The 22,946-nt window shown below is 38.5% G+C and overlaps 1 protein-coding gene across 1 annotated transcript in view; it reads left to right on the top strand.

The window, feature by feature from the left end:
* Positions 1-22,946, top strand: part of LOC308665830 (receptor-type tyrosine-protein phosphatase V-like) — a 53,797-nt gene that overhangs the window by 26,955 nt on the left and 3,896 nt on the right. The window contains exons 15-34 of the mRNA XM_081324094.1: positions 1,672-1,944; positions 2,523-2,804; positions 2,915-3,049; positions 3,146-3,356; positions 3,651-3,718; positions 4,959-5,085; positions 5,485-5,532; positions 6,101-6,194; positions 7,382-7,472; positions 8,706-8,782; positions 14,020-14,154; positions 14,921-15,043; positions 15,370-15,530; positions 15,944-16,079; positions 16,762-16,835; positions 17,346-17,433; positions 17,989-18,082; positions 19,267-19,343; positions 20,821-20,955; positions 22,097-22,219. Coding sequence (XP_081180220.1) covers positions 1,672-1,944; positions 2,523-2,804; positions 2,915-3,049; positions 3,146-3,356; positions 3,651-3,718; positions 4,959-5,085; positions 5,485-5,532; positions 6,101-6,194; positions 7,382-7,472; positions 8,706-8,782; positions 14,020-14,154; positions 14,921-15,043; positions 15,370-15,530; positions 15,944-16,079; positions 16,762-16,835; positions 17,346-17,433; positions 17,989-18,082; positions 19,267-19,343; positions 20,821-20,955; positions 22,097-22,219 — 2,552 coding nt within the window. The remainder of the gene's footprint in view (positions 1-1,671; positions 1,945-2,522; positions 2,805-2,914; positions 3,050-3,145; positions 3,357-3,650; positions 3,719-4,958; positions 5,086-5,484; positions 5,533-6,100; positions 6,195-7,381; positions 7,473-8,705; positions 8,783-14,019; positions 14,155-14,920; positions 15,044-15,369; positions 15,531-15,943; positions 16,080-16,761; positions 16,836-17,345; positions 17,434-17,988; positions 18,083-19,266; positions 19,344-20,820; positions 20,956-22,096; positions 22,220-22,946) is intronic.

The following is a 22,946-nucleotide window of genomic DNA, read 5'->3' as shown; positions in this document are numbered from 1 at the left end:
TATATAGTAATAAGTGATTAGGACAAAGGAGGGATTTCTTTTACTTTTTTATCCATTTTAATTAGCAATTCTGTTCAAAATTGCTTGAGCGATCAGGATGGAATAAGACAAAAGAGAGATATGAATGATGGAGGTGTATGAGCCCCTAACTCACAACATGCCAGCATGTTTGATCTTCAAGGCCAAAATAATTGTCCATCTATGCTGTAATGATGGTTGATTATCAGCTGAAGTTAAATTCAGCTCTAGTAATTTATAGCATTGATATCAATGAATGAATCCAAAATGATTTGAAAGAATTTATGCAGGCACTGAGTATCTCAGTCCTTTTGGGGGGGGGCTTCTGCACAAGATGGGGGGAGAAGCTTTTTGAAAGAACAGCCCTAATCATTTCTGCAAAGAGAGATTTAAACTGAATAACATTCTTAAAGTATAAAAAAGGTAAAGGTTCCCCCGCACATGTGTGCTAGTCGTTTCCGACTCTAGGGGCCGGTGCTCATCTCCGTTTCAAAGCCGAAGAGCCAGCGCTTGTCCAAGGACGTCTCCGTGGTCATGTGGCCGGCATGACTAGACACCAAAGGCGCACGGAACACTGTTACCTTCCCACCGTAGTGGTCCCTATTTTTCTACTTGCATTTTTACGTGCTTTCCAACTGCTAGGTTGGCAGAAGCTGGGACAAGTAACAGGCGCTCACTCTGTTACGCGGCACTCGGGATGCAACCCGCCAAACTGCTGACCTTCTGATCGACAGGCTCAGCGTCCCTTCTTAAAGTATAACTACCCTTATATTTCTGAAAAATAGATTTAAACAGATTTTTTATTAATGTAATGTTGTGTAAAACAGCAACATGTCCCATGAAATTCTCATTAAATTAAGCCAAAAGAACTGACTAAGACTTTAAGGATGGTGCGAATGTCTTTGTAAAAAAGCCTGATACCTTAAAAATGGTGGTGGTAAAACCTTCGTTTTAAAAATAGCAACAGCAATAACAATAGCACTTAGACTTATATACCACTTCATAGTGCTTTACAGCCCTCTCTAAGCAGTTTACAGAGTCAGCATATTGCCCCAACAACCTGGGTCCTAATTTTTCCAACCTCAGAAGGGTGGAAGGCTGAGTCAGTCTTCAGCCTGTTAGAATTGAACTCCTGACAGTGAGCAGTGAGTTAGCCTGCAATACTGCATTCTAACCACTGTGCCACCATGGCTCTTCCTTTAATCCAGGAGTTCCCAACTGGGGGTGAGAGATGATATTCCAGGGGGTGTGAAAACTTGGGTTTTCAAAATTATAGTGTATATGCGTAGTTCATTGCCGTTATTTCAAACTTTTGTAAGGGGTGCGAGAATATATCAGAAGCGTTCTAAGGGTGCAGAGTATAGAAAAGGTTGGGAGCCACTGCTTTAATCTATTGGACTGAATAGCTTCTAAACAGTCTTTCATGGACAAAGTATTCTTGGGCAGTGTTCCCGTTATGGCTTTGGAGATGATGCAGTTCAACTGAGTTTTGCATGTAATTACAGAATAATGATTGTGCACCAAGGCAGCCAGACCAATCTCTGTTACAAACAAGTAAGAGATTATTGATTATTCAGGACTTCATTGTAGAATGTTATATCAGCATTATCAGGTAGCTTGTTCACTCTGTATTCTTTTGTTTTTACATACCAGACCCATTGATTCCAAGGAAGCTCTCTGTAAAGGCTGAGAAGGGAAATCCTGCATTGTCTGTGGCCTGGGCAAAACCTGTCAGCAAACCTGAGCGCTGCCAGCTGCAGCTGTGGGATCCAGAAAATAGTACCTTGTTACAGCATCATATCTTGACTCAGTGGCAAGTCCGGCATATTTTTCAGGGACTAGTTCCAGGGAGAAATTATTCTGTATCCCTCACCTGTGTTGCTGGACCATATAAGAACAGTTCTGAAATGATGGTTATGCCAATAGGTGAGTCCGTGTTCATCTTTCCAGGACATTCATATTTCCATCTTAATCCCCAGACTTATCCTTCCAGTTGGATTATCCTCATTACTGCTAGGACATCAAAAAAATAGTTCAAGAAGCAGAAGAGAATGTTAGGCCAAATTGCAAAGCACAGTATGCTAGGGAAATAAAATTCAAATCGATATGAATGCCAGAGACATTTTTTTTTCCATTCTGTGCTTTGAAGCAAAGAACCAAGAAAGTCTCTCTGGCATTCATATGGATATAGGAAGCTTCCATCAAATTGTGTAAATATTGTAGAATCTTTTACACCTGATCTTTGCCCAGATGGATCAGCATAAGAGTTTTAAGAAGCAAGCCTGTTTTTGTTCCAAATTCCAGATATCAGAAGCATGATTTTCATACATTTGTGGTTCAAAGCATCTGTGATTTCAGTGCCTGTTTCCACTAAAGTTGTGAACAAAATAGTGTGAATTGGGCAAAATTTGTTCTATCCCATTTTTTCCTGTACTGCAGATATTTATTAACATAGAGACAGATATGTTTGGACTTGCTCAGTTGATTGTGTCCTGTCTCTCTAGAACCCAGTCATGTGACGAGCCTGCAATGTCTACCGGACACCACCAGTATGTTTCTAAACTGGACCATCATTGAGAATGATATTAAATCTTATGAGCTGACTCTGAATACATTTCCAAAGAGAGTCCTCCAGCAACCTATACTAGCTTTGGTTGTTTCCCAATCTAATGTTACTCTGGTAGAGCTGACTACAAATACCTCATATCAAATCCAAGTTAATGCTGTTGGCAGGAATGACATAAAGGGCCCATCTGTGACAATAGTGTGCAACACATCTGTGGAAGGTATTGATTCTAATCTCACCATTGATTGTACCAAGGGTTACTCTTTGTGCTGCATTTTAATGTGGCGCCATCTATCAATTCCAAGCAACATTTCTTATTTTCCGTTGCAGTTCTTCCACCACCTGTGAGAATGGACCTCCCCCAGTTTGATGCCAGTTCCAGAATCATCATTTCTCCTGACATGTTCAGTGAAGAAAATGGTCTCATAGAGTATTATGGAATTGTTGTCACCACCAATGAGTCTTGTAAGTATCTAGCTCTCCATGTGCTTCGCTTGGTAGGAGAGGTTTCCTAATGTACCTAGGACCTTAGTGCTGTAATGCTTGTCTCTATCTTTCCAGTACTGAGGCCTACTCAAGAAATCATTTCCCACACATGGTATGACCACTATTATGGGAAGGAAGACTCATATTTGGCTGTGCTGCTGCCAAACCCGTTTCATCTTAATGAGAGCACCAGCCTCAAGGCTTGGCCAGTGCCTGTGGGTGCAGAAGATTGCAGCAACTCCCGAGCAACTTGCAATGGAAAGCTGAAAACAAATACACAGTACAGGTAGGAATGTAAAAAAAATGCTGTAAAATACTAAAGGTTCGTTTGATTTCATTGGTTATCACCTAGGAACCTTGAGGGAGTGTGCAACTAGCCTCTAGTATTTCCTTAACTAGTTAACAATCATACTAGTCCCATCCATCTCCTAGATTTTTGTGAGAGTAAAAGAATGACTATCGAAGCATGCCCAGCGGCTAAACTCTTGGGAGACCTGAGGATAATATAAATACAACTAATTACTGTAAGTTTAAGTCAGTAAATAGAATAATCAGAAGTTTTATTTCTATATTCCTATAGGTTCAGCATTGCTGCATTCACTAGATATAGCCAACAGACTCCAAAAGTGTCCTTCACAGCATTCTCAGGTAAGGTCTATTCTTTGTTTATATTCTGAATTAAATAGATGTCTAGTTTCTATCTAATTTCATTAGGGTTTCTCCTCCCTGTCCCAAATATTCAAAGGAATATATTAAATTATCTTATTATATTACCAGCTGTCTAATCCTTTGCATGTCTATCCAGAAATAAGCTCCCATCTTACTGCCATATAGGACATATAGTGTCAGGTGCAAGTAACCAGGAATGGGAATTGAGTTCAAAGCACTAAAACTTTATTTATATGCTACCTATACACAAGAATCTGATCTACTAATGGTCAAGCCACATTGGCGTTAGATAAGGATCAATGGAATTCATGGGGGCTGGGCTTGAATTTCTTGTGGAGCGTAATGATTACAAAATTATGATGCATTTGACCCTGCCTTTGGGCTCACCCTGCTCATCTCCTACATATAGAAGGTATGTACATTGGAGCTGCCATTAACCAAACAAGGCTCGCTTCCATCACCTCAACAAGACCTGCCGAGTCAGAGTCCAACTCCAAGTGAGTCCATGTGACTTTATCTGCCAGATGCCTATTTTTCTTTCTCAGAGCAACTGTCCAGATGATCTAGAGGGTCATTCCTCCAGCAAGGAATATTGATTTATTTGTATTTATTCTTGCTGGAGGGCTGCCAGGTGGCTAGCTAGGTGGTGTAGGCGTGATAAGAAAGGGGAAATAATTTATGTTTTGCAGCCCTGATGCAATCCCCAATGTGGGGCTCTTACTGGTCTTAAATGTTGTTGTAGGTATCTCTTCTGAACAGGTTCTGTGCGTACAATATTTCTGGAAAATCTTTTGGCTCTGTGGGCCACACAGTTAACTCAGTGACATTTCCAGACCACATCTGTGCATGCACATATATAACCTACCGCTTCTTCTCTGTACCCATCTTGTACCCCAGTACACACTGTTCAGTTCTCACAGTATCTTCCAGCATCCTGTCTTCCCATCCAATTAAACTATATCAGACTATGTTGATTTTTGATTGTAATAATGGTTGATTGATTGATATCTGAATACTACTGGTATTCTATTCTGTTATGGGTTATGAAGCTGTTCTTATGGGCAATCATTTGTCTTTCCTCGTAGAATAGTGCCTTAATGATAATGCCATACGCTTTCTAATCAAATTATACTACAAATTATTTTGACAACTTTTTTTTTCTGGGCCTGAGAGAAAGTTACCTTTTACAAATGTAATTTTTATTTGTTTTGATATCTAGCAGCAGCTGCTTCAGCAGATTCTGCAACTTTGCCTGCCCCAGTTGTGGCTGGAATCATTATGGGATTCCTTGTGACAGTCACAGCCATTTCTATATGGGTTTATTGGAAACATTTAAGAACCAGAAGGTAATAAAATAAAATAAACCAATAAAGTAAAATATAGGATTGTCTGCTTTGGAGCTGGGCATGGGAAGCGAGTGGAAGTAGTATAAAAATGGTCCTAGCTTAGATTTGTTTAGATAGCTGATGTATTTAAATGTGCACGTTCCTGTCCATAATATATGAGTTAGTTGAATAGCACTAGAAGGTAAGAAAAACAGCTCAACAAGAGTCTATCAAAATGCAGTTATGAACAGTTGCAGAGATAGAGAGATGATGATGGATATGGAGAGATATGGACATGGAGATGGAAGGGGAGGGTAAAATGAAGAGAGGGAGGGAGGGAGAGAATGGGAGAGATGAAGTAAATTTGGAAAGACGTACCTCCTCACCAAAACAATAGCAATGTCTGTGTTATGATTTCAGAATAGAAAAGGGTAATATACCTCAAGAAATGACCATCTACAGTCTCAGGTAAGTGAATCAATACTCATCTTTCTTAAGCCAGATATTAGATGTGGTAGGATAGATACTCCAATGTTTTTATGAAAGAACAATTGCGACATTCTCAGAGCTCAGCTTTGATTTGCAATGAAAAATTATCTCCATGTCAACCTTGGGAAGTTAGAAACAGCATTTGATTTTCTTTTGGCATAAACAAGGATTTTTAAACTATATCCTTAAAACAGGGATAAGTAATCAATACCTATCCAACTTTTCTAGCATATCCAAAGCTTTGAGATAATAGCAGACATGCTATCATAAAGAGTATAACTGGATATTGAAGTCCATAGCTGTAGTAAAAGCAACTCATGAGCATTCAGGGAACTAAAGTCTCTGGCATTGCAATAAAAGTCAGTTAATTTTGCTTCTATTGCAAAACAAGTAGTGTATATTGCTAACTTAGGACTTAACTAAAAGAAACATGAATTCTATCTAGCTTATTGTATATGTTGGTTATGTCAGCCTTGTGACATCTAAGTTGTCTGCTTAGCACATCTCCTGTTTCATTGCTCTCTGAGCATTTTTTAATTCCTTGCAGGAATACCCATCGGCCAATCCCTCTGCAAAGTTTTAGACAATATTATGAGACAAGGACAGCAAACTCAAATAATGGGTTCTTTCAGGATTTTGAGGTAATGATTCTAGGTAAAATTCTATCCAGGCTTAACTATGGCCATAATTAAACAACAGCTGTATTCTTTCTAGCTTATATAAAGCTAGAAAAGAGTTAACCAAACTGCACCATCCACTGTTATCTTCTTCAATTTGATGCTCTCTGGACTATTTTTTTTTCCAAATAACCCTTCCCTGTTCACTTTTTCAAAGTCCATTAAAAGATGCTTATTATATCAAGCTATGGGCCTGTTGGCCTTACAAGCAAGGAATTCTAGAAATTGAAGTTCCAACATATCTAAAAAGTAGTAGATTAGAGAAGGCTGGTCCATTACAGGCAAGCCTGATAATTAATACAAGCTACTGCACGTATTAATCTATGTACGCTGTCTCCTTTCTTCTTGCTACTCATAGCTGGTAATTTAATCTGGAAGAAATGGCCTTTCTTTGATAGTCACTAACTCTGCCACAATCCATTAAGTGCACCCCAAAGGACTGTATTTCATGGAGCCTATAACTATCAATATATTTTCTGTTATAAACAATATACAGGGATGAAGGATTATAATACAGTTAATGTATAGACTGCAGAAGAATAACCTATTTAAGAATTTTAGCAGTTTGAGGTTTACAATATAAGAGCTATGGAGGGTGGATGGTTGTTCGTCTCTGATGAAGTCTTCACTTTTTATAAATCAGCTCACCAAGAATATCCCTTCATGAAAAAGTTTTGTCCTAAATGAGTACTGTAAATTACTTCTCTGTAGGTGGTAAGAATTGTGAGGAAAATGTTCAATGATGCAGTATCAAGTAGCAGAGAGTCTTTAAATTTAAACACATTTTCCACCTCTAGGACGTACATTTTAAAGCATTTAAGAGAGGTTGTGGAAAAGGTTGGATGCAGCTGCTTCTTGCATTTGATCCTTAGCTTTACAGTTGGTCAGCTTCAATACTATGGGAAATATTTGTTTCAAATATATCTTAAAAATTTCCTTTCCAAATTCATTCCACATCTTTAGATCCCTTGGAATACAATTCCCGTCATCCCAAGAAGCATAGACATTGGCTGTGCTAGCTTATGGGAATTGTAATTGAAGATATCTAAATTATGCTTTTTTCAAATTGAAGCCTGGCTCAAACTGGGAGAAGGATTTTGAGAATATGTGACTATACTATGAAAGATTTTTTTTTCTTTTGCATTGTACAGGAGCTGAAAGAAGTTGGAAAGGAACAGCCAAAGACAGAAGCTGAAGTTCCAGCCAATTCCATCAAGAATCGATATCCTCATGTTCTACCATGTAAGATCTCAACAGAATCATACAAAAACATTTGTTTTTGTTTTGTTACAAGTTTTTAAAATTACAAATACAAAAAAACCAGAAAGCCAGATAACTTAAAAAAACCCTAAACAAACTAAATAAGGGTGACAAAAGAACATAACATATAAAACAAGGAAAATAGAAAAAAATTATGAAATATCTGAGCATATCACCTATATAGTAAATGTTAAATAATATAAGAAAATTTCAAATCAAAACAGAATGGTATCTGTGCCAAAAGCAATAAATTGCATCCATTTTTGTAGAAAAAATTGCCATTTTCTTTCAAGGTCCGTTAACCTTGAAACATAATCTTTTGATGAATCAGTTTCCATCTTAAATCCAATGAGAGCAATTTACCATTATTTCAAATTTTGCAGCCATTAGTGTTCCATGATTGGATATTTCTTGTGCAGATGGTTGCCACTGTGAGAACAGATTATGGATCATATAGGCCAGGGGTCCAATCCAGTAGAGCACTGCTTATATTTTAGTGTTCTTCTATTGTGGATAATTTCTCAGGCTTTCAATCTTTTCCTGCATTACTATATTTTCTGTACTTTTCATGTTGCAGTTATATATGTAACTGTTTCACAGAAATTTCCAATGCACTTCCAGATAAATAGGAAAGATATATTTGGGTTAGTACAACTTCTGTTAGAACACAGAGCTCACCTTTATTTTTGGTTTTTCTTTAAAGTATCTTACTTTAACCAACGCTTTATGTGGTATTTTGATGCAGCTCTTAGGTGAAAACCTGATTTATTTTAAAGAGGCACAAAATCATACAGTAGAAAATAGATTAGTTAGTGGCTTAAGGTATTGGACTAGGACTGAAGACAACCAGGTTAAGTCTATCTTCAGCCATAGAGGCTCACTGGATGAGCCTTTACGAGGCTCACTGTCAGTCAATCTCTCAGCCAATCCACTTCACAGGGTTGTTGCTGTGGTAGTTTTGGAAGAGAGTGCTTTGTACATTGCTCCTAGGGAAAAGAATATAACATGCATACATACAGAATTTCCAGGTTTTGAACTTGGGTTTTCCTGATTTTTGTCCAGTGTTTTAATAACTCTACTGTTTTGGTTCTTATATATTTATAGTTGTGCACATAAACCTGAAAAGAACTATATTACCTGTTATTACTGTAGCTGTCTTATGTTGTATATTTTGTAGTTTTTTCAAAACAACTCTTAACTCTGCTTTTATTACAGATGACTATTCTCGAGTGAAGCTGAGGCTGCTGGATGGACAACCCCATTCTGATTATATCAATGCCAACTTTGTGCCAGTGAGTTCCTGTACATTATCTTGGTCCCACATTTAATATTAGGAACATTATGTTAGCATCCCTGTAATAGGAATTTCATGTGAAATTTTACAAATGAATGTGACGATTTATCAGAGTTGGCTACCCCAGGGAGTAGAATATATGACTAGTAATTGAATTAGAACTGAACACAATTTACAGAAGAAAATTGAGAGAGATGTGGCTGATAAGCAGTAGAACAGTAGAAAATTGGGAGGCAAAATCATGTGCAATACATTAAGACAACTGTGGTGCCCATGTCCATATAATGTCAGTAGTATATAATAATGGCAATAAGCAAAGCATAACTAAAATAAGAGATTTAACTACAATTAGAGGGCATAGATATCACATCATTCAAAACTAGAGGGGTTTTTTAAAATTCTAATTACATCCCTGTTGTTAACTATCTTTATCCTTTATGTAGTTATAGAAGATCCAGTATTTCTCTTCAGTGAGATAAATAGAAAGATTATACCAAGCCCAACAAGGCAAAATAAAAGAAAAGGAGGCTAAAAAAGGAAGATAAAGCTTTGTGTGCCAGATGTTCTGTTCATAACTTGCTGAGAAGGCAACTCCAGATATAAACATTCTTTCCTGGATAGATTTTTCTCCTTAATCTGTCCTTGAGTTAAAGTTTGAAGTTTCTATACAATCTCAAATATGTCATCTACTGGCGTTGTAACAAAAAAAGACTCTCATGTTTGAGCTTTCAAGTAGCAAATGAATTATTACATTTTTCTTATCTTTTTTGTATTTAAAAATGTACAGCTTCTGTTGTAAGAGAGTTGGGGTGTGTGTGACATCACAGCATCCAGGCAATGAGAGTCATGTAAATTCAGTTTTTTCTTAAACATGCAGAAATTGGATTTTTCCACCAGAGGTTAATCCTAGAGAAGAATAGGTGTGTTTGGATTTAATGCATCAAGGGCTCTCCTGGAGCAGCCCTGTTGCTCTAAACATGTTACTTCTCTCTTCTTTTTTTCTTGCTAATTACAGCTGTATGTTAAAAAGCTTGGATGTATCCTCATGCCTCTCTGGTGATCTATCCAGGTAAAGGCTACCCTCCATCCCCAGCCCCCCACCTGTATGTGTGTGCATGCAGTAATTTATATTTGCATGCACATGCCTGTCTAGTTATACATGGACAGTGTATTTATTTGCACAGCAGTCATGTTTGCATGCCTGTGTTAGAATAACTGTGCTTAACTTGCACATTACCTTTTTCATGTAGGATCAAATTTCCTTAGCAAAAGTAAAGCTGTATCTCCTTTACGTTCTGCAATGGCTTAAAGCAATTGGCTAGCCACTGCTGGAAAGAAGCTATGGGATGAAAATGATCCTGTCATCTCCTACAGATCCTTGGTCTTCCCTGTCCACCCAAACAGTTCTTTTACTTCACTACTCTAGGCAGTGGGAGGCATGGTAGAAATAACAGCTTTTAACTTTCCCCCCATATTATTGTCCATTCAATTTTACGTTCCTGGCCACCAAACTTTAGACCAGTGTTTCTCTACCTCAGCAACTTTAACATATATGGACTTTCAACTACTGGGGAATTCCGGGAGTTGAAGTCCATACATCTTAAAGTTACTAAAATTAAACAAATAATTATCCATCATAACTAGAGATGAGATTAGATGGAGAGGAATGGGAAACTATCAAATCAGATTATGCAATTGTATTTCTATTCGAATATGAGGTTGAATTATCTTAAGTTTTAATATAAGGTACAAACCAGATAGAATAATGAGACCTGGGACTGCAGAGGGATGAATCAATGGCATGATGTCTTTTCCTTCCCTGAAAATAGCCATGGGACAACAGGGGAGTTTGGTTAGGAGTGAGAGAGGAACAATACATTGACTTAACCATTTCTACAGTGGACACAGAGCATCCTATAATGCGTATGGCAATAGCACTTATACACCGCTTCACAATTCTTTACATCCCTCTCTAAGCGGTTTACAGAGTCAGCATATTGTCCCCAATTCTGGGTCCTCATTTTACTCATCTTGGAAGGATGGAAGGCTGAGTCAATCTTGAGCCGGTGAGAATTGAACTCCTGGCGGTGCAATACTGCACCACCACGATTCTTACTTCCCTTTGCTCAAAAGGTAGGATTAAGATTAGATCTGATGTTCATTCTGTGGAGGGTTTGGCTTGATCTCCTATCCTTTGAGAAGGTAAGGAATATGAAAGAGGTGAAAACTATATACAGCAGACATGTCAAACTCGTGATGTAATGTGACTTCATGCGACATATCAGAGCTTTTTTCCCCATTGCCGGCAATAGGGTGGGTGCGGTTTCCTCGTGACGCATCTGGCCTGTGGGCTGGCAGTTTGACACCCCTGATATACAGTAAGCTGAAATGGGTGATCTGAATGTCTAGTTTCTGCTACAGAAAATGAACCTTCATTGTAAGTCTATAGTGGTAGCAGAGCATTCTAGGACATATTAAGTATCCTTGCAGGTGGGATCATACAACTAGAGAGTAACCATATATCTACTTCTTGCTAGAGACTATTTTCTGCAGAACTTTCCAGGCAGGAAGGTTCTGTCTTCTGATACCTCCTAGTTGGCATAGGTGTCCAGAACTTTATGCCAAAGTATTTCATCACTTCTAGAGCTTCCAGGTACCACTTGAAAGCTTTCATTGAGATCTCCAAGCATCTCTGGGATCTTTGAACTTTGTCAATGTCTCTTAGTATACCTGTTAGCCATATAGTAATCCCACTCTGGATGAGAATGGGACATTATTCACATTAGCATCTATCATAAAAATGAAGATGTGGCTAGATTATTTGACCCTGCCTAACCTATCTGTGCTCTGGGGGATGAGTTGGCATAGCTGTTTGGCCCCTAGCAAAGATGGATGCAACAAGGGAGGCCCTTATGACTAAGGCCAAAGTCTTGTGCATTCTCACTAAAACAAAAATCCCTTCTGCTGTTCCCCAGGGGTTTGGAGATGCGTTGCATATCTTTACTGTCTGTCCCAAAACCAGAGCTGCCATAGAAGAGTGTGTGTGTGTGTGTGTGTGTGTGTGTGTGTGTTTGTTTTGAGAAGGTCTAGAGTGCCTATGGAAAATCCCACCCTAGAGCATTTATTCTTCTTAAGGGTTTTATTAAAGATCATGCAAAATAGAAAACATGTGATGTTAGCTACTGAGAATACCTCTCCCAGAGAAAGAAATGAAACTGCCAAAGCAGGAATTCACAGTTTTAATGTTAGGGAAAACCAGGGCTTTTTTTGTCATAGAACGCCCAGAACGGAGTTCCGGCACCTTTTTTGGATGGAACCTTGTAGGGTAGGCAAGCCGGGTTGTGTGACATGTGTGAGTGCCGGCACTTTTTTTTTTTTTTTTTACAAAAAAAGCACTGGGGAAAACCTTTAGTCAAGACGGATCAAATGGCTTTCCAGGCCAGCAAGAGAACAGCCAATCCATTGATTTGCAAAAGGGGGAATGTAAACTTGGACCATAGTCTAGAACACAGGCCTGCAACCCGCGGCTCCAGAGCCACATGCGGCTCTTTCAGCCGTCTCCTGTGGCTCCCAGTCCTCTGCCATGTGCAGTCCCCCCCCAAAAAAAAGTGGGACTAAAAAAGTTCAACCAATCAATTCAAATATGCAGGGTAGGTGCATATCTCGCCTTGGCTCCACTCTTCAGTCAAACCCTGTTCTGCGCATGCGCGCATGTATGCGCATGCACACACATTTTTTTGCGGCTCCCAGTTTTTCCTTTTGTGAGGGAACCGGTTCCGAGTGGCTCTTTCACTGTTTCAGGTTGCTGACCCCTGGTCTAGAATATATGGGTTGATTCCTGTGGCTTCCTACATAAAGAAATGAATGAAGCTTGTGAGCTTTCTGCCACAAGTTAGTTATACTAGTTCCTGTATAATGTAATATTTGGAGAGTTGAGATTTTCAGCTTTATCTCTGGCAGTTCCATGAGGAGCATATTGCCTAGTTTTCAAAGTAGTAGCTTTTTGAAAAAAACTGATGGATTTAGCGAATGGCAATTGGTCTCCTTCCCACTCCTCATCCAGTGTCCTGGAGAGAGGTAACTGATTAACATGCAGTATAAAGTAGTTACAGAGTATTTCTCCTTTATTCTGATGGCCTGCGTTTGGTATGTTGAGGCTAAGGTCTCCAGATGAAAGAGGGGTATAGAATAGGGGAAGACAGTGTTTAATAAATATGCTATGGCTTTAGGTGAAATATCCTGGGGTCATCAACCCAAGTCATTCGAAAGGTCCTCCAGCATAATCCCAGTGAACAGCCCATGCAACTGTTGGCATTTTATGCTTGACCTTGATCTTCAGGGAAATAATAGCAAAATAAGAAGGGAAAAAAGGAAATTAAGATTAAGAGTCTGTTGTGAAGCTGACATGTTGTGGAGGAAGGACTATGCTGTCCCCTTTTGCAGGAAGCAATGTGAAATCTAGTCCAAGTTTGCCTCCTGCCTTTTGGATGACCCAGCTCCATGTATTTATACATACATAACTAGTGACACATGTAGATTCCTGTGTAGTTTGGACACACACAAAAAATCCTTTAGCAGAATTTAGTGGAACTTTCAGAGTTTCTTTCGCTAAAGCGTCATGTAGTTCTGGGAAACTTCAGTGATAGAAGTGACAAAGAAATTGATTAATAAATCATTGTGGAGCATCCTCTTCTTTAGATAACATTGGGTTAGTTCCATTCACTTTATCTTGCCAGTCAATCTTTCTTTCATCAAAGGAACTATTATTAGAAAGGATCATTTTTCCCTCTCTACTTGCTGTAGTGTACATTAAATCATTTCTGTATAATGCAGGACATGAAGGAATTATGGATTTTGAGCTTTTTAGTTATGTTGCTCCTTGATTATTAAATATTTTAAAAGAATGTTCAGCAATTGTTGTTTAATTGGAAAGTTGATTCTTTAGGACTGGGATTTTACGGAATTAGGACATCAGTTATAAAATCTCAGAAGATCATTTGAAGGGGGCTGATTACATTGACATTCTACTTAAGAATTTAAAAGACTTTCTATGCATAATGCACAAAAAATTAATATAAAATTGCTAGTTTATATCCATATTTATATTAAGATTTAAAGTTACAACGGGAGAGAAAGAGAGTCTTCAAGATGAGGAGAAGGAGGAATGCTTTCTATGTTTCTGCCTCAAAAAAAAATACTCAGTTTAATTATTGAAAGTTCTGTCTGTTGTTGCAGGGTTATAACTCCCCACAGGAGTTCATTGCTACCCAGGGACCTTTGAAAAAAACTATGGATGATTTTTGGAGACTGGTATGGGAGCAGAACATCTGTACTATTGTGATGTTGACAGTGGGCATGGAGAATGGACGGGTAGGTCTGGTGAACACCTGTTTTGGTCTACAGAGGAAATTATTATTCCTCACCCTGACACTTCAATGGTCCTGAATAAATATGAGGGAGGGAGATTTATTTTCATGAATATTCTCACAATCCTGTTTATTCTAGATCTAGCGGAAGGTTAGACTAGAACTCGTATGCAGAAACTTAACATATTCCTAAGATTTCTGTTTAAAATGATGGATTGTAGTTATATTGAGTTAGTGGGGTGAGCAAGTTATTTCAACACATTTGTTGTGGAAAAAGCATTTGTTTGAATTACCATACATTGGTGTTACATACTGCAGCTGGTCACAAAGTAAATTGGGATTTACAGGTAGATCTCTGGACAATATGTGGTAGATAAGCAAGAATTTTCATTGCCCAGTTATTTACTTATCATTTGTGGTCTTACATCATTTTTTCATTTTCAGTCTCTGTAATTCTGACAAGTAAAATATGAATATAATTGATCTGTTAATATCTCAGATGTAGATTCGTGTTAATTGCAGTGTGGTTCATAAGGTGTAACAGGTAGCTGACTGGTATCCCATCCCTGTTTTCCATCTGTTTTTGATTGGTGGAAAAATCACCCTATCCCTACTATGTGGTATATACATTACACAAATCATCTTGAACAAGGACAGCCAGCAACAATATGCTTTAGTGTTGGCATGACTATTTTCTACTAACACTGTTTGAACTACTCTTTCCTCTAAACCTTTAAAAATGTGAATTCAGTCCTTCTATTTTTTTATAGGTATTATGTGAATACTACTGGCCAACAGACATCTCTCCTGTCTCTTCTGGTGAAATTAGCATTCATCTGCTTGCTCAGAATTTTGCTGATGAGTGGACAACACGGGAATTTAAACTGCAGCATGTAAGTGGAAGCCCTGCAAAGTACTCCCAAATCAAAAGAGCGAACAGGTTCTGTTAATCATTGTGCTGTAATATTGATTCTTACTAATAGGGCCTGGATTAACTTTCTTGATTGCAATAGCTGAAATCCACCAAAATTATCTCACATAGTACCAGGTCAAGGCTCTATCATCTGCAATTTCAATATTAGGACCTAGTTCGTGGTATAACATGTGATAGCACAGTCATTTGATTCTGCCAGACTGTTACTCTCTTTGCTGACCCAGAGACCATCTCTGTTAACTGACTTCTTGTCATAGACATTAATCTAGTCCTTTCCTATCACAGAAAGGACTAAATATGGAACGAAGACTGAGTCACTTACACTACACAGCATGGCCTAATCATGGTGTTCCTGAGTCTACCCTCTCCATGATTGCTTTCATAGAGCTGGTACGAGCACACATGCAGAGTGTAAATGAATGTGGACCTATCCTGGTACATGGTAGGTAAGTTGCAATCAACCCACATGGATGCTGTTCGGTGTTTGTTTGTTTTTTTGAATATTTCAGTTAAAAACAAGACCTAAACTTCCAAAATCACCCTCAAAGTCATTCTTGTTCAGTAAAGTGATGTGTCTCTTTACTTAACAATCCTCAGCCTCCAGAAATGTTAAGTATAACTCTTGGCTATGAAAATGCAGCCCATGCTTTTAAAAAAAGGAATGCCTTTTAACCATGGTGACAAGAAAGTCTAAATTACAGGAACTGTGTTACATCTTCCTCATTTTCTGAAGGAACAGGAGTTCTTGTCCAGTTCCCTTGTATGTTGGATTTTGAAAGAATGGAGGTGAGCATGGGTAGAATGAACCAAAACATGAAACTTTTTGCTGAGAGAATCCCTGGTTTCGTTTCTATTGCAGTGCAGGAGTGGGCCGCACAGGCACCTTCATTGCCCTTGATCGGCTTCTACAGCAGTTAAAGCATGAGAAGCTGGTTGATATCTTCAATACCATTTACAGTCTTCGAATGAATCGGCATTGCATGATAGAGACGCTGGTGAGAAAACCTGCACCTCTCTTTTAGGTCTTCAACTATCCAGCTATTTAAGGTTACGAGAAAGTCTTTTCTTTCCCATGAAATTTGTCACCAGTGGAGGTGGTAAAATTACAATGGAAAGGAATCCTTTGTTATGAAGAGGAACTTAAAACCTTAGTAAATGAGAACTGATGATTACCAAGCTAAAATAGATGAAAGAATTATTACACTGGAATGAGTAGACTATGATCCACATACAATTTTCTGTCCTTTTTGTGTGGCTGTTTGCGGTCCCTGGGATGATGCTAAAGATGAGTTGCAAAACTGTCTCCCACCAATTTTCAGCAGGAAACAAATGGAAATATTGTTAGAAATCAGAGACATGTTCCAGATGTTATAAGAAGCAGATACTACAAAGTGAAGGCTCGGTAGGAAATTGTGCTACATAGAACACGTGAGAAGACATGGTGTGGGAGACCCTATCAAATCTAGAGTTCATTCACAGTATCACCAATTGGATTGCAGTCTTTCACACTTGTCCTGCTTATCCTTGTCACTTACTTAGATACCCAGGGTTGAACTTTTCTGTAGTTTTGATAATCCATACAGGGGATAAAACCCCTCAGTTTTGCACCTCAGTAGCATTAGATGTAGCATTTCTGTTTCAAAATGTGCTGTGTAGATAACCGTTTGTTTTTCCCAGGGGCAATACATTTTCCTGCATAGCTGCATCTTAGAGAAGATCTCTGAAGATCCACTCATTGGCCTGTCAGAGATGTAAGTTTCTTTTCCACATAAAATCCTTCTTAGGTTCCCCATCATAGCTATCATTCTTAGTCTAATAGTGCTTGGCCCTACAAAAGTTATCAATCACGGAAACTTTCCTTTGCCTTATCTTCAAGCAGATCAGCACTCTATTGTGCCAGATTATAGCTTGTACAAGCATAAGGCTAAAGGAAACAAAACTGGGGACTTTTATTCCACATTGAGAAGGTTTTTTGGAAATCAGATGTCCATGCAACATACTTACAGCAAACATTTTTGTCTTGCTCTGCATTACAATAACATCAGCTTCCTTTCAATACAATTATAGATTTATCCACTTTTATTCTTAATCTTCATTAGTACTTTGCCAATATATTGGTGTCTGCTCTTCTTAACCAATATAGTAATATCAATCAACAATACTGGGTCTTTATAGCCGCTGATTTTTCTGCGTAAAGTTGTCAGCTGATGTTAAATTACTGCAATCAGCAGTTGAGTAAACTCATTTATTGTCTTTTCCAGCTCTCATCCAGTCTCTCTCAAAGGTTTTGCTCAGCATCATGCAAAAAACTGTTCTCAGTCCAATGCTGGCTTCCTAAAGGAATATGAGGTAAGATTTTGGCATAAGGGTGTTGAGTTTAGGGAAATTCTTCCTATGATACACACATTATAAATCCATAGCAGAGGTCCAGGTTCAGTAACAGCATGACTAGATAGGGCTGAGAAGCATCCTTACTGATGTCCTTAGAGCTCCAGTTAATCAATGTCCAAAGTACTGGGTTAAACAAAATCTCAGCATATAATGTATTTTCTGTATTTACTTTCCTATGTTGTTCTAATGAATAATGAATAATGTATTTATTCAAGTAGACTTTTTCCCTTCAACAGTTTTCATTTTTTAAAAAACAAGGTGTTGAATGCATGTAAGCTGCACATTCCAATCAATATGGCTTTTATTGTTGTTGCTGTTATCCGTTATAAACTCCCAGTGACTTACAGACCTTACACTTTGGAAAGACTGTAGAGCATAGTGACTGTATTGATACTTCCCACACCCAAAGGGACAGGATTTTGCCAAGCCCTTTGTGAATGAAAAGTATGTCAGTAATCCAGAACTAACAATTTTCCAATCTTAATTTTTCCTTTTCTACTGTATTGTCTTCAGCAGATGCTCTTGGAAGTTGCAAAAGAGGAAATAAATTCTGCCATACCACCCTCTGTCAATCAGCAAATCAACCTCAGTTCCAGCAAGATTCCATGTGAGTGATAAAGAGTTTTGTAGCCAGTAAAAACATGTATTAGATTTGTACTTAAGGAGAACAAAGGGCTCATCTGCACAGCCACTTGGCTGTGATTTCCTATGGAGCCAGAGTCCAAGGTAATCATATGGAGGTAATCATATCAGCATAATTTGTGCTGTCCCCATAGCACACCTTTCATGTGCATTTAAACTGGGGTCATGCTGAGCTGTTGCCCTATAACCTTTCCATATGACACTTTAAGGGCAGTAATTGAAAGTTTTCTCTGATTGAAGATTGCATTAATTTCATAAGCATGTCCGATGAAGTGCAGATAAGGTCTGAACATTCCAATCACTATTTTTGTTCTGTTGTTTTCTCTTAAAGGACATTTGCCCCTAGCAACTATTAAATGGTGGGAAATACTTTGTCTTTCTTAATTACAGTATATCCATTGTCCGGATTTGTGCAGCTGATATTGGTTATTTCATAAGGCAGGTTGGAAAGGTGAAGTTTGAGAAATCAATTTACTGATCCCTATGTCAAATTAAAGTATTCATCTGAAATATCCCCAGATCAGGGTCGCCCAAACACCCAAGCTATTCAGTCTCAGTAGGATTGAGTCAGAAACAGTTTTGCCCCATCCAGACTTGCAAAGCCTCCAGGTACTTGAACGTTTAGCCATTCCAAGATCAAAAATATAATTGGGTATCATCAGCATACTAGTAATACCAAATCCCAAACCAGTTGATAACCTTGGCCAATATAAATATTGAAAAAGAGGGGAGAAAGAGTAGCACTCTGTGGCACCCCACAGATTAATAACATTGATTAGAACAAAGGGAAGAAAGAAGGAACAGCATTGTAAAATGATGCCCCCATTCCCCAACTCACAGAGCTAGCTCAGAAGGATACCCTGGTCAATAGTATGATAGTCCAGCAATTTGTAGTAAGTCATCATTTTAATTGTCAGCCTTCCTCAGAAAAAAATTACAGCCTAAGCTGGAGACAGCAAAATCATTGACGTAAAAGGGCTAATTGCTCTGAGACTTGTAGAGTCCATAGCAAGAACTATAACAATAGAACTAAATTAATTAGGCAGAGATGAAAGAGATGGGATGATAGATGTGGTGCTGGATGCACTCAACTGAACATGACACATATGTCTTCCAACCATTGTCCTTCACACTAAGTCTGTTTTGCAGATGATCGCTCTAAAGTGAAGTTTTTACCACTGGATCGAGATCCATTCTCAGATCTTGCACATGTCTGGTTTATCCCTGTGAGTCCACCATACTTTATATTCTCTTCTTTCTGCTTTCTGTTATTGCAAAAGTATTTCTTTGCTGTTTGTTTTATTTATAAAAGGGATAATTTACATGCATGTAGATATTTTTTCTGTATTGCTTCTATTAATCTAAAAGGCATATATTAATATATACTTTAAAATAACATTCTCACCCCTGTGAATGGTATGTGTCTTCCTCAATCTTAGGTCCTCTACCAGAGGCCTGGAAGTTTGACATTTTGTACAGGATCTAAACAGTTTCTAGTACTGAACTCTTCTGGATAGACAGCTCCAATGTTGTACATGGGATCTATTGGAAGCATTTTTCCAGTTTAGGAGTCACAGCCACGAGTGCTCTTACCACCACTAGGACCACTTTGGTCTTTCTGTCTGTCTGTCTGTCTGTCTCTTTACACACAGGATGTAAAGTGCTCCAGGTTAAGCTGCCTTTTGCAATTATTATTACACAATGTAGTTCTTGTCAAGATGGGAACAGATAATGGATTATGCAGAAAATCTTAGCTCAGTATGTCCATTAATAACATAGATATTGTTGAAGAAAATTCAATATCAAAGCATGCAAACTAACATAAATCAGGGATCATTTGCAAATGCTTTTGAGGACATATTTAGAAATCCAAAGTATCTTGAAAATCTAGAGCAAGGAAGTAAAAATATATCAATGTATACACTGTAAAAGGTAAGAATATCTTATGTCCAACAAGATACTATTTTTGCCAAATTGTTAAATGCCACTTTAGTTGCATTGGTAGAAATGTATTCAAAGCAAAATAACTTTCAGCATTCCAGAATGGCTACCAAAAGAATCCATAATTAAATCAACTTCTCTATGATGTCAGTTACTATGTTTGGACATGTATACCTTGAGTAAAAGCAAGCAAAGGAGATATGATAAAAGTTTATAAAATTATACTTGTGGAAAAAACTATTTTTCCCATTTTCTATGATACTTTCAATGTGGAAACTAAACCTTATGTCATCATGACATATCTTCTTTCATTTGTCTGTAGAGTAGTACTGTACAATAACTTATGGATTAAGGGGGGGAAACTGAATGCTACATACATAGAGCCTTATTCTTCTGTATTCCTAGTTGCCGACACATCCTGCCCAACCATGAGGCTACTTATACTGGAGGCAGAAGATTTTGGTTCTAGTACTAGTTTCAGCAACTCCTGGCACCCCATCCTGAGCACCTGTCATGTTGCATGGGAGAAGAGGCAGGTCCAGATGTTGTATATTTACAACTTATTTGTGTAACTCACCGGTTTTATAACGGCATGCTAAAACTTAGATCAGGCTTAGACGAGGTTTACCTTGTTATCCTGATGTTAGACCAAGCTTACCTAGTGTCATTTGCTTCCATAATTTTCTGCACTTTTTCTACAAGCAAATTATATAAACAAAGCAGTTGTGTTGCTAATGAATTTATGTCTTTTTTATATGATAGGGCTGCAATTCAGCCAAGGACTATATTGCTATAGATGGACCTGACAAGCTGGCCCTGGAGGAATTCTGGGGATTAGTCTGGGAACGTGGTGTCCACACTATCATCACTTTACTACCTAGGCAGATGAATAGTCCGGTAAGATAGTAATCATATAATTTCACAGAATCCTACAGAGAGGCCATTCTGGGATAATGATATGAAATGATTCAGCAATGCATAATAATATGAGGAGTTTCTATTTAAGATTGGTGGAAATGCCGCTAAGATACTTTCCTAGCTGCATAAGAGTCATTCTTCCATGACAGTGGGAATTGTGATGTTAATTCATGAAGAGGGCCAAAAGCTTGAGACATTCCTGTAGAGGTAACACCATCTTCCTTAGGAGAGTGATGACTAATGGGGAAAAAAATTCCTGTTCACAGTGACTCTTGAAAAGCACTTGGCTGTGATGATGTATCTCACTGCTCTGGGAACTGCAGTGGCTGTCAGAAAACTTCAGATGCAGTTCAGATTCCCAATTGTCACCTTCAATGCCATATAGGGTTTTTGTTATTTGTGCAAGCATCTCCATTATTTATCTGCCCATATGAGACAACTGAATAGTCCCAACTCCAACTCTAACTTTCTATATGAGAACTTGTAACCTCAGAAATGGGCATTTTCAATTGTATTCCCACACTGGAATTCCTAGTTAGTTTCTTCCCTTCTGGGTTTCAGGAGACCACTTAAGGCTTTGACTGTTCCAAACTGTGATTCAAGACTTGAACTTGACAGATGCATGATTGTGTATATTTCCTCTTTTTGTATTATGTTGATGTTGCATTTATTTTATGAGAGGGTTCATTTATTTTTCTTACACTTTCTTAAAGAATTTTTTTTTCCTTTTTTTTATATAGCTGCCTCAAATTGGTGGTATGAAAATTATGTAATTAAATAACTATCCCTGCTGAATCCTTCCTTAGGACTCCAGTATGTTGAAGACTGCCCTGTTTATTTGCATCACCGTGATAACAAAAGGACACCTGCTTTTTAATGAACAGGAATGGGTTTTGAATGAGCTCTGCCAAAATATTCATGTGAGAAGCATTACTTCAGTAGCAGCCAACTACAATCATTTGACTGTGTAGTCTGGTGTTGTGAATTTTATATGGGGTATAGGAAGCTGATTGTATAGATCTTTTCTTGGCTCAGGGACTTTGAATAACCAGTAATTGCTATGCGATTAGTTCTACTGGAAACATGGATTCGTAACTGCGGTGCTTTTTTTTTTGTATAGGCTCCAGATAAGTCATGCTGGCCATCAGAGGGTGAACCTGTCCGCACAGAGATGCTCACCATACAACAAGGGCCTGAAAAGATTATTTCAGGATGGCCTTGTGTTCAGCTCAGACTAAAATATGTACGTGAATTGGTTGGGAGGGGAAAGTGAACTGTCGTGGAAACACCAACACCAAGGCGCAGAGAGGGCTTGCTGGCACAGCATGTGGATGTTTAAATAAGCTTGACTAGAGATGCTTGGGGGAGACGTGGTGGCTCAGTGGGTTAGGATGCTGAGCTTGTCGATCAGATGGTCGGCAGTTTGGCAGGTCGAGTCCCGAGTGCCGCGTAACAGAGTGAGTGCCTGTTACTCGTCCCAACCTCTGCCAACCTAGCAGTTCGAAAGCACATAAAAATCCAAGTAGAAAAATAGGGAAGGTAACAGCATTCCGTGCGCCTTTGGCATCTAGTCATGCCGGCCACATGACCACGGAGATGTCCTCGGATAAGCGCTGGCTCTTCGGCTTTGAAATGGAGATGAGCACCGGTCCCTAGAGTTGGAAACGACTAGCACGCATGTGTGGAGGAACCTTTACCTTTAGAGATGCTTGTGAACTAACTAAATTTCAGAGGCTGAAGATGTCAACTTCCCTCTTTCCAGTTTGTGGCTCGTGGTAGATGGAAATGTTTCTATTCTTCAGACAGCACTTTATTGTATCTGGAATTGCCAGTCAAGGCAAAGCTAGGAAGATAATGTGGAAGATGTTATATTTTCTTTGAAGGAGCTCAAGTTTTTTTTTTCTTGGAGGAATTAAGTGGATCTGCTCATACTTAGAAACTACTGTTTTAAGTGAAGAACACCCCTTCCC

This window comes from Vipera berus, assembly GCF_964194415.1.
Source record: "Vipera berus genome assembly, chromosome: 3".
In the NCBI taxonomy this organism is placed as follows: Eukaryota; Metazoa; Chordata; class Lepidosauria; order Squamata; family Viperidae; genus Vipera; species Vipera berus.
The sequence above is the reverse complement of the archived record's forward strand: the minus strand, read 5'-3'. Positions and strand labels throughout refer to the sequence as shown.